Here is a 12,855-nt window from a genome sequence, read left to right as displayed (position 1 = left end):
ATTTGGGAATTAGGGGATGATGAGCACTTTCACTTTTTTGCCCTAAAATTTTCTATACTGTTTGCATTTTTACAATGAGAGTATAATCATGTTTTACTTGTTGAAAAATTGAAAAGAAATTATCAAACTTCTTGAAGTAGATGATAAAAAAATTAAAAGTCAACAGGGACTGGTGTGATCTATTCATGGGTCCTATATTTAGGCATCTATATATCAGCAACTACCTAAAGCAGCAGATTAATGTCAAGAATATTTTTTCTGCACGTAAAGAAAGAAATCAAACCGCAAGTATAATCAAACGAACTGCAGACACAAAATTCCCAATATTCTTTTGTGTGCTTTTAAATTATACTGTCAATGTTAAAGGGGCTGAAAGGGTCAAGATTAGAGACAGAGATTACAAAAAGTACTGGGGGCCATGATGCAATTTAACAACCAATGTCCAATAGAGAACTGGAAGATGTGAAGAAGGCTGAGACGCAAACTGCGGTGTTGAAGAAAGTGCCTTGGATTGAATGTATAATGAAGGCTTGTTTATTCCTTCAAATAAAGATGAAATACAGTCCTACCCTCTTCTGAATGGCTATTATATGAATGCCTCTTGTAACTGAGGCATCTTAGAATTGAGAAATATGTTATTTAATATCCATCATATAAGAAACAGTAAACTTGGAAAATATATTTATTATATGTGACAAAGAGCGAATATTAATCTATGGAGAGTCATGGTGATTGATGCCCAACAGCTATTCTACTCCCAAAAGATGAGTCTAAACTAATCGTAGTAATCCTTCCCTTGCCACGGATTGGTTTAGGAAGGGACATGTGACTGATACTAGCCAATGAGGGATGTCTGCAGGGAACTTCTGGGAAAGGGCTCTTCTTGAGAAGAGGTAGCAGGCACTGCCTCCTGTCCTCTGGGCAATGGTAGGTCTGGATGTGACGTTTGGAATTACTGATGCCAACTTACATCAGAAGGGAGCTACCCTCAAGATGAGGCCCCTGGCAGAGCAGAGGGATGGAAGGAAGGGCCCTGGATACCTCACCTGGGACTCAACCTTTGTAAAGTAATAAATTCCTTTATTATTTAAGCTCCTTTGAGTCGAGGGTTTCTGTTACTTTTAGCCAAAAACATCCATAAAAATGTATAAAGAGCTTTAACAATTATCATGAAAAAGATAGTGTTTGAAATCACTGAAAAATATTTGAGTAGGAATTCATAAAAGAAATGTTTTAAAAAAATCAATGAACATGAACTCAATCTTACTAAGAGTCAAAACTAGATTTTTGAATCGAAGAAAAAATATCTACAGGAGTTCTTTATGTGTTAAAGATTAATCCTCATTGGTGAAATGGTTTACAAATAGTGTGTGACATCTGTCATGTAGTTTAATCGGTAGTCAAATAGCCTTTTCCTCTCTGGTATATAGTTTTTAAGGTGTCTTCAAGAAACTCTACTCCTACTTCACTGTTCATCTATATTTTCTTCTAGAAGCTTTAACATTTCACTTTTCACATTTTGTTCTTTAATCTATCTGGAATTTATTTTTGTGTGTGGTATAAAATAGGGATCCTTTCTCTCTCCTATGTGGAAACCCAAATGCCCAATACACTTAAGAAAAGGTTCCCAACCATACTGGCAATTGGAAAAATGCAAATTAAAATGAGAAAAGAACCATTTCAGATGGACAAAACTTTTAAAAGAGTGATAATACCAAATATTCAAGAGGATGTAGGGAAGCAAATATTCCAACCTGGCAGGCAGAGTAAAAGCCAGTATGCTCATTGAGCAATATCTAGTAAAGCTAGAGATGTGTAAACCCTCTGATGCAGCCATTCCATTTCTGGGTACAGAGCCCAGACTGGTGACTCTCAACATTGGCTGCACAACTGAAACCACATCTGGGCGTTTTTTAAAGCTCCCCAGGTGGTTGTTTGAAAATCTCTGCTCTGGAGAAGGAGCTCCTATAGGTATGCATATGGGCACACGTACAAGGTTGTTTAGTGCAGTGCTATGTATTATAATGAGAAGCTGGAAACAAGCTAAATGTCCCTAATTAATCAACTGTGGAACAGTCATAGAGTAGAATGCCTAAAGCAGCTCAAGCGAATATATATGTATTAACCTGGATAAATCTCTAAACCACAATGAAAAGCAGTTTTAAAAGGACCTGTACAATATGAGAGTTAATGTAAACTTAAAAAACACATAAACAATACAATTTCTGGTTTATGGTACACACACACATGATACAACATAAAAACACAAATGAGGGGAATGCAAGTGGACAGCCTTGCCCTGGGAGAGAAGGAAGAAACCAGAATCAAAATGATGGAGGGCACAGAAGGCTTAGGGTACATCTAATATTTTATTTCTCTATTTCCTACAATATTCCATGGGTTTGAAATAATATTTCATAATTTTTAAAAAAGTCACGGAATAAATTATTGTGGCTGTTAAAAAGGATAATTTGGAATTTTATGACTGCCATGTAAAGACATTCCAAATTTATCATGATGTTAAAAAGCAGTTCATAGAACAGTATACACAGTATGATCTCATTTGTATTAAATATATGTATATTATACATAGATACAATAAATAGGCAGAGAGTCCTTCACTTTTAGATGTTTACTGGAATTTGGAAGGATATACACCAAACATTTCTTGGGAGAGAAGTAGGATTGTTTAACTTCACATAACAATCACATATTACCAGGAAAAAAATAGAACCATTTTTTATTAAAACAAAAACACTCTAATGGCAACCAGGGCATGTGAGCTCCCATCTTGGCTCCAGACTGACATTGCATAAAATTCTCCTGATATCTCTCTCTCTCTCTCTCTCTCTCTCTCTCTCTCTCTCTCTCTCTCTCTCTCTCTCTCTCTCTCTCTCTCTCTCTCTCCATCCCTCCATTTCCTATTTTGTGAGTAACACATGAACACAGTAAACAATTCAAATCATGCAAAACTGTAAATTATAAAACGTAAGTCTCCTTCCAACCCCTGATCCTTAGCTTCACTTCCTTCCCCAGAGGAAACCACTGTAGCCAGGTCCCTGCCAGGCAAGGTTTATATACTTACAAGCAGACGTGTATGTATATTACTGCCTTACACACACACACACAAATTTATTGCACCCATATATATTTATATATATGTGAATATGTTTATATATTAAAATTATTATAATAAATTACAAACACACAGAGATCACACTAGAATACAGCCCCTCTGCCTTTAGAGGATGATTATCAAAGGAGGACGTACACCCAATATTTGCTTGATTCTACAATATTCCCCATTATTATGCCTAAGAGGCAGTGCTATATGGCATGGATTTTCTCTCAAATAGCTGGAGAATTGGGGGAGAATTTCACATCCCACATTGAAGTGAGAATTTCTGGATTGAAACATCAGCCTGTAAATTTAGGTATAGGCTGACTCTAAAGTTCAGGATCTCTTAATAAAAGATTCTCGCTAACGTATTTACCCTCTGGAAAGCTCCCTTTTATCACAGCTGCTCCCTAGCTTGAGATTCTTAAGTAGTTCTCCATTAACCATAAGATAGAGCCCCATCTCTAAGCTAATATCAACATGCCCTCCCACCTCCCCTCCCCAATAGGCCCAGCCCACCCCAACCAGGTTTCCTTCCTCCATCCCTCCCACACTCATAACCCCTCCTCCCCTGCCTCCTGCCTCCCTGCCTCCTCTGCCTCTGGACTTCTTTGCCCTCTGATTTCAGGAATTATAAATGCTCTGAATTGGAAGGCCATTCATAAGCATTCACTGAGCACCTACTGTATGCCAGGTCCTGGGCAAGCTGCCCCGAAACAGGTGATGTGGTCACATGTGAGTGCCTTTCACAGCTCTTTGGGCCAGGCTGCTACTCAGACACTTCCCTAAACAAGGAGTCAGGCAGCCCATTTCAATAACAGATTGTCAGGTTTTCAGAAGATCCTGCTACTCTTGTTGGGCTCCCACTTATCAGTGCTACTCTGAATGTGTCGAGTCCAGAACTAAACAGATTCCTTTATTCCAGGCGCACTAACTCTAGTAATACAGCTGAAATGTGAGTGAACCTCATCAGAGCCACACATTTGTAAGACCTTTTTGGAACCTGGTACTCCTGTCCATGAATTCATAGTCACTGCTAATTTGTTGTTCCTTGAATGTGACCCACGTGCTTTCTCTGACCAAGGCAGTTATAAATAACTGAGGGAATGAAACTGAAGAAGGAGACCTAGGGCACGATACTGGAGACTTCCTTTTAGCTGAGTTGGCCCCAATGTCCATGACTTCTTGGGGCCTGACACACACCCGGGGCCCATGCCAGTTTGGGGGCTGCCCCCAATCCTAGCACCTAGCCCAGGCCACCACCTATCCTTCCAAATCCAACCCAGAAAGGCTGGAGAACGTGCCCAGGAGGACCTGGTAAGGGGTGGGCTCATGGGCCATCCTCCCTAGGCCTGCCGACTGAAACGTAGATTACAGTGATGGTGAAAACATATAAGAAAACAGAACATTCAAGACACATTTTTAAAAATGAAAACACCCCAGAATAAATGTCCAAGTAGCTATCGAATCTGATCACCAATGTCATCGGGGGTGGCGAGGGTTCCACTTTGGGTGCCCAATGTCAAAGCTTTTCTACCAAAGCACTCATGTGCTGACTGTGTGCCAGGCACCCAGGGAACCTGGGGGGTGGTGATGAATGAGATCCAGTCCCTGTTTGGGGGACCTCATGGTCTGATGAGGGAGGTGGAGGTAGAATCAGAAACAAAGCAGGTAGTTCCAGGATAGACATAGGCACACACAAAGTGCTGTGGTCTAACCCTGAGTGGGGCTACCAAGGAGGGCTTCCTGAAGGAGGTGGTATCTGAGCTGAGAAACAAAGGCCTGGCAGCCAAGGGAAATGGGGAAACGTGGGGACTCCAGCCAGTAGGGCCATGTGCAAAGGCCTGGGGCCCAGCGGAAGAGGAAGGAGGGAAGTCCTAAGATTGACCACAGCTTCGATGGGGTATGAGCAGGCAAGCCTGAGGCCAGGTGGAGAAAAGGACTCATGGCCCTTCAGAGAATAGCCACACTATCAGTGATAGCCACACTATCACTGACCTGGATGGAGGGAAGAAAAGTCATGAGGCCCAGGAGACAGCTGATGCAGATGAACGTGCTGTCCTCGAATCACAGGGGAGGAGCGAGCGGAGAGGAGCAGGCTTGGGGACTCACCCTGGGGGCTTGGGCACACTACTGTGGCCACCTTCCGAATGAGGCAAGCAGGGTGCATTGAGCACCAAGGCAGGAGCAGTGACGTGAAGGAGGAATCAATGACATTAAGACCCAGGTGGCCTTGGGGCAAAAGGGAGCATGGAGAAGGGGGGCAGAAATGGGGCGCACTGATGTGAGCTCTCCCAAAGGCTGCCCTGGCGTCCTGAGGAATGGATTCACTGGTGAATACACAGATCTTTTTCATGGCAATGAGATAAGCTGTGACATTTAACGTAAGGGACTGCTCCAGACAACACAGGAAGAAGCCATTTCCCGGCAAAGGGATGATGATGCTCGCATTTCCGGTCCACGCAGGAAGATTATTCCCTGCGCAAGCAGTCTGCTGGCTAGGGCTGAGGCTCCGTCCTCCTCCACCAGGAGCTCAGAGCCCCCATGAGGGTCTTCATTAGCACAGATAGCTTGTCCTCTGCTCAGTGTGGATTCAACCGTGCGGCCTGAGCAAGACCTTCAGAGCTTTCTGCCCTGCCCCCTACACACACATAGAGAGAGCCTGGGTACATAGACATCCTTGCCAGGTGACACCTAGGGTCTCCACCTCTCAGCTCCTGGCTAAAGCCCCTGCCCTGCCCATTCCTGAAAAGGTGAATCTACTTCTATGCCAGTGCCCCATCATGGCACCTGGGACCTGGCACACCCTCCGCCTGGCCACTCCTCCCAGCCTCCACCCCAAGGCCTCATGAGAAGGCTGCTTATGGGGCCTGCCTCCACTGGAACGGCCTCTGTTCACAGAGATTGGTGGCTGGATCTGGAGGTTTGTATTTTTCCGATGCCTCCTCAATTGACCTTTAATTACACTGTTTGCCCAGCTCCCCAAACCATTAACTTCCACCTTACAGCAACCGCATGTCAATTAATGGAGGGCCTGCTCTGGGCCCGAGCTCCTGAACACAATTAAGCGTGACAGTCCACAAATAAGAGAGAACTGGAGAATTAATTAAGGTCTAAACAAATTAATTACCAGTCCCCAATCGATTCTGATGCCAGCACACACCGTCTTTCCTAACATGTCCATGTATAAATAGAAACTGAGATTTCTCACATGATGGCCATTCCAGACCAAGGCACAGCAAGGTTCTGAAACCACCCTGAGGGAGAGAAGTGGCTGAGGGAGTGTCCTCCAGGCTGCCCACGTACTCCACGCACATGCACACACAACCGCGGCTGAAAAACCAGGGGCAAACCTGGAGGTGGAGTGCTCCCGATGGGACACAAACAGCCTCGGCCGCCTCTGGACCACGTCCTGTTTCTGGGCTGCAGAGTTATTCAAGTGGGCATGAAGTGGCCCTGGGCTTTGGCCAGCTCAGGATAACTTTCAACAAGTCTGAACTTGTTTATTCTTCTGTCAGATGGGATGGCTCTCTCTGCCCTAGGGTCCTCCCAGAGAGAGAAAGAGGACTGTTGAGGGAAACAGAGGCCTGTTGGAGAAATGAGGAGCACTATGGAGGCCTGGGAGTACTGGTCTCTGCAAACGCAGGGGACGCCTCAGTAACTGTCCCAGAGTTACCAGCGGGAAGGGACTGAAATAGGGGTATGAGCTGCAGAATCAGGTGCAAGAACCAGGCATCCTGTGCGGAGAGTCTCAGGCCTCTCGCTTAGGCAGTATAGAGGGCCCGGCGCAGAGAGGTGGCCTGCCATCTCCCAGACTTCAGGCTGGAGCAGGAACCCCAGGGGGAGCTGTGCAGAGAAGGAGCAACTGACTCTTGGGAGCCTCCTGGCCTCCCAGAGCCTGAGTTCCCAGCCTGCTCAGGAGGATATGAGCAGCGTGTGGATATGGCCTCTGAGCACAGGGCACACAGGCCCCTTCAGGCCCCTCTCTCACTCTGAAGATCCCCTTGTGCTCCATCTTCCCACACACACAACCCAACAACCAGATCTCATCCTATCATTTCCACTTGCCTCAACCTACTTCCCATGTGCACTCACGGCTCGGTGAGTCTTGTCTCCCCATCAGGCCAGGGCAATAAGGTAAAGTGAATCCTGAGCAAGCCTCTCTGGGATCTTAACAGTGGCCTGGCTCAGTCTGGCCCAGCCTGCCGTGGAACGCAGGGGTGAACGCCTAGTGGGACCTGGGCCTTACCAGCATGCAGTGGGGCTGAACAATGCTCTGTCCTGGCCAGAGGCTCCTGGGGAAAGGTGGAGAGAAGCCAGGTGCACAGACTCGATGATGTCCTGAGAGGACCAGGGGACTTTTGAGTCCCTGAAGGGTGAGGGACATGCCCACTTATCTTGTATACCACTGTGTCGGCACTGACCAGGGGAATTGGCAAATGCCCTTTTGCCGTTGGGTCTGGGATGGACATTGGGGGCCAGAAAGATGGGAGCCTGCATGTGAGGGAGGAGAGACTGAGGCAGGGAGTGGAAGGCAGACAGGCACACAACCAGGACTTGGGCAGCAGGCCTGAGGAAGCAGCCATAAAGGACCTGCTTCTCTCAGCATCCTGGCGAGCTAGGACGGCCAGGGCTGCTAACCACACTGTGTGCAACCTGTGCAACTGGTGAGGGCTACGTGAGAACTCAAGACCCCTTAATGGTGGCTGGACTAGTACAAGGGGACTGCAGGCTCCTCCTCAAAAAGAAAACAGGAGAGGAATCGGGCTGGAGCCCAGAAGGACAGGTCAGAAAGTCTCAGGTGGGCATGACAGAAGGGTCAAACCCCCAAACAGGGACCCTCCTCCTGAAGGAGACTCGGAGAAGTTAGAACCACCCCCCAAGGTCACACAGCAAGATGGCCGGCAGAGCAGGGCTGGAATTGGCTCTGGTGATGTCCTTGTTTGAAGCTTGGCTCAAGGACAGATTACATCTCAGCCAAGTCCCAGATCCAGTCCGGTGCAGCTGAGAGCTGCCTCTTTCTCAGGCGGCATCTAACCTTCTAGCCCGGGATGGCGAGGCCCGCAAGAATGGCAGCCGCGTTCACTCAATTAAGCCCCTTAACAAAGTCAGATCTAAACAGTTATTCCATTAATGGTCCACACCAGAAATAGCTGAGAGATCATTAAAAGTGTGGAGTTGCCATAGCAATTATCTGGGTTGGCTGAGGCTCATCGAGTAGGTTGGTCCATGGAGTTCATTAGCCTCTGGGCCATGGAGGAGGTGGGGCTGACCAGGAATGATCTCCTGGGGGCTTTCAGGTGCTTCAAAGCACTTTCCTGTGACTGGAATCTGGTCTGTGGTGTCATGTGACCCTCCCACAGTTCTGGGCTGTAGGAAGGTACCGTGTTTCCCCCCAAATAAGACCTGACCGGAAAATAAGCCCTAACATGACTTTTCAGGATGACATCCCTTGAACATAAGCCCTAATGTGTCTTTTGGAGCAAACCTTAATATAAGACCCGGCCTTATTTTGGGGGAAACACGGTAGGTACTGGTACCCCACTTGACAGGTAGGGAAGCTGAGCCCTAGAGAAGAACAGGGTGCAGACCATCAACCTGGCTCTGACTCTCTGCTTTTTAGACTGAACCTTGGCACCAGGGAGGGCACAGTACCCCACACCCCTCCTGGGCTGGCCCCCATCTTTGTCTTCTGGCAACAGATGGGAAACTCAGAGTCATGGTTCAAACACTGGCTTATACTTCTCTTTTAATAACTAATTGCTGAATGCCTCATGGTTTTTTCGATGTTATTTATTTCCCTTTAATTAAAAAAAAACTTCTTACTGTGCTGCCCTCTCCCCAAACAAGGCGTAGGCTAGACTTTGTGGGATCCCCGGGCCCAGGCCTGGGGCATTTATTGGGAACTCAGAGACTCCAAGACCAGCAAGGACTCAGTTAAAGGCAGGTAAGAGCCCCTCCACACACACACATATGCACCCACACAATTACCTGAATTTGAGTGGGGGCCTCCGAAACCTAAAGGGCCCACAATACCCAAAGTCTTGGAACACTAGACTAGCAAAGCAGTGGACCTTCTTTTGTGTCACGAACCACTGGGACAGTCTGGTGTGGCCCATGCACCCCTCTCCGAACAATGTCTCTCAATGCACAAAACGAAATACATAGGACTATAAAGGAATTATATTGAAATAAGGTATCCGAATATTTTTAAAATGGTATTATAGTCATATATTTGCTTTTTGACTAATGCGTTAAAAAATAAGATCTACCAGTGAAACTATTAAGTATAATTTTGATTTAGTATTAAGTAGGAACCATAGTTTAAGATGTCTGCAACAACTGTAACATTAATAGGACATAAATTATCTGTGATTTCTATTGGTGACAGTCACAGGACTTGCTTGTTACTGTAGTTTGCTGCCTATATTCATAATGGAAGGAAATGTTTAACGTCAGTTAGATGTTAGTGTAAATTTTTCCCCAACCACCTTCACGAGATCCACTGCATTCTATCTACTGACCCTTCGGGAGTCTGGGATCCCAGGTTAAGAATCTCTGTGCAGAATTTTGGGTACAGAGCTAGTCAGCAGGGCCCCTGTCACCTTGCTTCTATCTACACGTTTGGTTCAAGGTGTCCCTGCCAGAAAACAGCCCCCGACCCCCACCTCGGGAGAGGGAGAAGGTGCAGCCCAGCTTCGGGAGAGCCCCGCAGCCCCGCACGCCCACACGCGCATGTGCACTCGGCACCGTGCGGCTCTTACCTACGGCAGGGAAGGGTACAAATCTCTGGACAAGAAGGCGGGTAGCTGGGGTGAACTTGTTGGCTTTCTGAACCAGGACATTAAGGCCCACCTTGGAAAGAAAAAACAGAAAAAGCACGTGGTGCTGCAGCCGCCTGTGGGAGGAAGGGGCACACCGGGGGGAAGAGCAGAGAGTGAGAGGCACCGGCTTCCCTTGCCCTTTCACCCCAGATCCTAGATTGCAGAGCTCCAGTGTGGCTATTAAAAGCACCCCAACTCAGTCAGCCCAGTTAACTGGCTCATGAGACAGAGGGAGGGAGGTAAAGCATCAGCAACACACACACACACACACACACACACACACACACACACCCCGCACGCGCACCTCTCTGGAGAGGAGAGAAGTGATGGTGTGGTGGTTGCTATTGCAAATAATAAAGGGTAGGACCGCCTTATGCTCAGCCCAGCCTGTAAGTACCACCTTTCTGAGGCCCCGCTGTGAGCCCAGGCATGGGCCTAGCCAGACCATGAGGGCTCAGGAGAGGGAGATCCAAGCACCTGCACGTGGGTGCCTGCAGAGTGAAGCAGAGCAGCCGCAGCAGGACAGGGCCAGGTGGGGGACACAGGGGCCACCCGGGCCTCCCTGCCTGTCTTCACTCAGATCCCAGCTCCCCTCACCTTGAGCCCCCTTGCCTGCATGTTTCTTCGTCGACACTTGGGTGCCCCTCACTCCAGTCCACGGCCATGCTGTCCTTCATCTTTCTAGAATGCAGGTCCAATCACACCCCCCACCACCAGCTCCTCCCTGCAACCTGTGCGAGAAGGAGCAATCTCTCCCGTGTGGCAGTCTTGGCCTCCATCACCTCCTTTCCCCACCCCCCCAACAATCCATGTTCTCCCTCCGTGAGTCAGGCTTGCTGCTGATCAGATGGTACAGAAGCTTTCCAGCCTTGGGGGCCTTTGCCAGTGCCCGTCCCTATGCCCAGGAGGCCTTCCTTCTTTCCTCTACGCAGTTTACACTTGCTCTTTTAAGCTCCATCGGCAGTATCACTTACGAACTGTGGGAATCCATTTAGTCATGAAGTCATTCAACCTCTGCCTCAGTGTCCTTGTCTGTACAAAGGGATAGTAAACCCTACAGCATCCCAGGACTGTTGTAAGAATGTATGTAATTCTTCAGCCTGAGTTTAGCACATAAGAGGACTCAATAAATGAAGCTATAGAAGAAGGGTGTTGCCTCTCCCTGGCAGAAAGTCCCTCCCTCACCCACCACCAGCCTCTCCTTCCCAGCACGCCATACACTGTTCATGCGTGTGACGTCCCCGCCAGACTGGGAGGGAGGGGCCGTGCTTCTTTCATCTCTGTGTGCCCGGCACTTGGGTAGTGGATGGCACAGAGGACGTCCTGAATACACTGTGACTGAAGAATAAATGCATGAACCAACAAACAGATGAATGGATGGAGAGATCAGCAAAGGCTAGAAGGGGAAGATGAGACGAGTCTAGGTAGAAGGAAAGGACCTTTTGGTGGGGAAAACAGCGTGAGCATAGGCATGGAGAGAGAAAAGGCAAGCTGCTCGTGGCCAGACCAGAAGACAGGTGTATAGAGGCCTCTGCTCCCCCAGTTGATGCCACAGCCAGCCTCTGCTCTGTAGATAATTCCTGGCCTGAGGGGGCCTGGGGCTGCTTGCTCTGGCTCTGACACACCTGCTGTCTTGGAAGGCCACCTGTACCCACCGCTCTGGCTCGGGCCTAAATCTCTGTGTTGTTGGGGAAGATGCAGAGCCTTGGGAAGGCCTCCTGCTTTTGGGTCCCTGCAGCAGTCAAAAGCAGGGCATGGCAGAAATGGCCCAGGCACCCAGGAAGACAGGAAGTGACAGCCTGCTAGCCCCTAGGCACCCCAGAGCCCCCTGAAGCCAGAATACTGCCAGGCAAACATAGCCTCGGCTCTTGGGTGCCTGGCCTCCATTTGAAGCCTCAAGTGGATACTCAGAGTCCAATCCTTGTTGTCTCTGCTTGTTGAAGGGAAGGCTGGGAGGCAGGGAGATGTGTGGCAGCTTGGACACACTTCAGTGGTACAGCGGGGCAGGCTGGGGAGCTGCCAGCCCACACTGGGCCCTGCTGCCCTGCTTCCAGGCTGCCCCTGCCACGCAGATGGAACTCATCAAGTCCAGGTCTTCCCAGCTCTCAGCAGTGAGTGACTCTATTTCTGTGTTTCAGAAATGGTTCTCCCCTCTCCCCCAAAATACAGGGAATATGTTCCTACAGAGTGCAGGGAGGGAAAGTGTGGAGGGACAGGCAGGTAGGTATTAGTGATAAAGGAGGAAAAGGGTGTGGGGATATGCCTAGCCACGTGCCAAGCAAGGCACATAAAATACCTTAAATCCCCACTAGAAGCTTTCAGACAGGGTGTTACTCCTTACAGATTCAGGGAAGTTCAGACAGGTTCAGAGAGGTAAAGTAACTTTGTCCAGGGACAGACAGCTATTATGAGGCAGGTAAAACTAGGATTGAACCCAGGGTCTGCTAATTCGAGTGCTTTGTTCTTAACCACTGTGCTATTTACTTTCCAATTGCCTTCCAGCATTGAGGATTGCTTTAATGTCTGACTGCCATTTAAAACTGGCTGTTTGCATAGCAAAAGCCTCCCTGAAAAGACCAGCCCTGGGTCTGGGGCCCAGAACACTGGAAAGGGGCAGGAGCTTCAGTCAGGGGAGACAGGGACCTTGAACTTCCTCTCCCCATCCCCCATAGCTAGAAATCAGAAGGTCTGGGTACAAAAGCCCCCACATTCATTGGGAAAGAGGCAGAGAGTGCTGGAGGAGTGGGGGACAGGAGCCCTCCAAGAAGCCAGCAGGGAGCTAGGCCACTTCCCCTGGCAGCCTCTTGGGGATGGGCAGGGCAAGGAGACATAGTGGCCTTGTAGCAAACACTCAGACTTGCCCCTTTACCCTCAAGCCTTCCCCTCCCTGGCTGGGATGGCACAATCCAGAGT

General features: G+C 48.4%; 1 protein-coding gene across 4 annotated transcripts in view; it reads right to left on the bottom strand.

Moving 5' to 3' along the window:
* Positions 1–12,855, bottom strand: part of SFXN5 (sideroflexin 5) — a 110,245-nt gene that overhangs the window by 31,001 nt on the left and 66,389 nt on the right. For all 4 annotated transcript variants that reach the window (XM_081069408.1, XM_081069405.1, XM_081069407.1 and 1 more), the window contains exon 10: positions 9,883–9,973. In XM_081069408.1, the coding sequence (XP_080925534.1) occupies positions 9,883–9,973 (91 nt within the window). The remainder of the gene's footprint in view (positions 1–9,882; positions 9,974–12,855) is intronic.

The sequence above is a fragment of the Rhinolophus hipposideros genome, assembly GCF_964194185.1.
Source record: "Rhinolophus hipposideros genome assembly, chromosome: 12".
Lineage (NCBI taxonomy): Eukaryota > Metazoa > Chordata > Mammalia > Chiroptera > Rhinolophidae > Rhinolophus > Rhinolophus hipposideros.
Note: the sequence above shows the minus strand (reverse complement) of the source record. Positions and strands in the feature narration are given on the sequence as shown.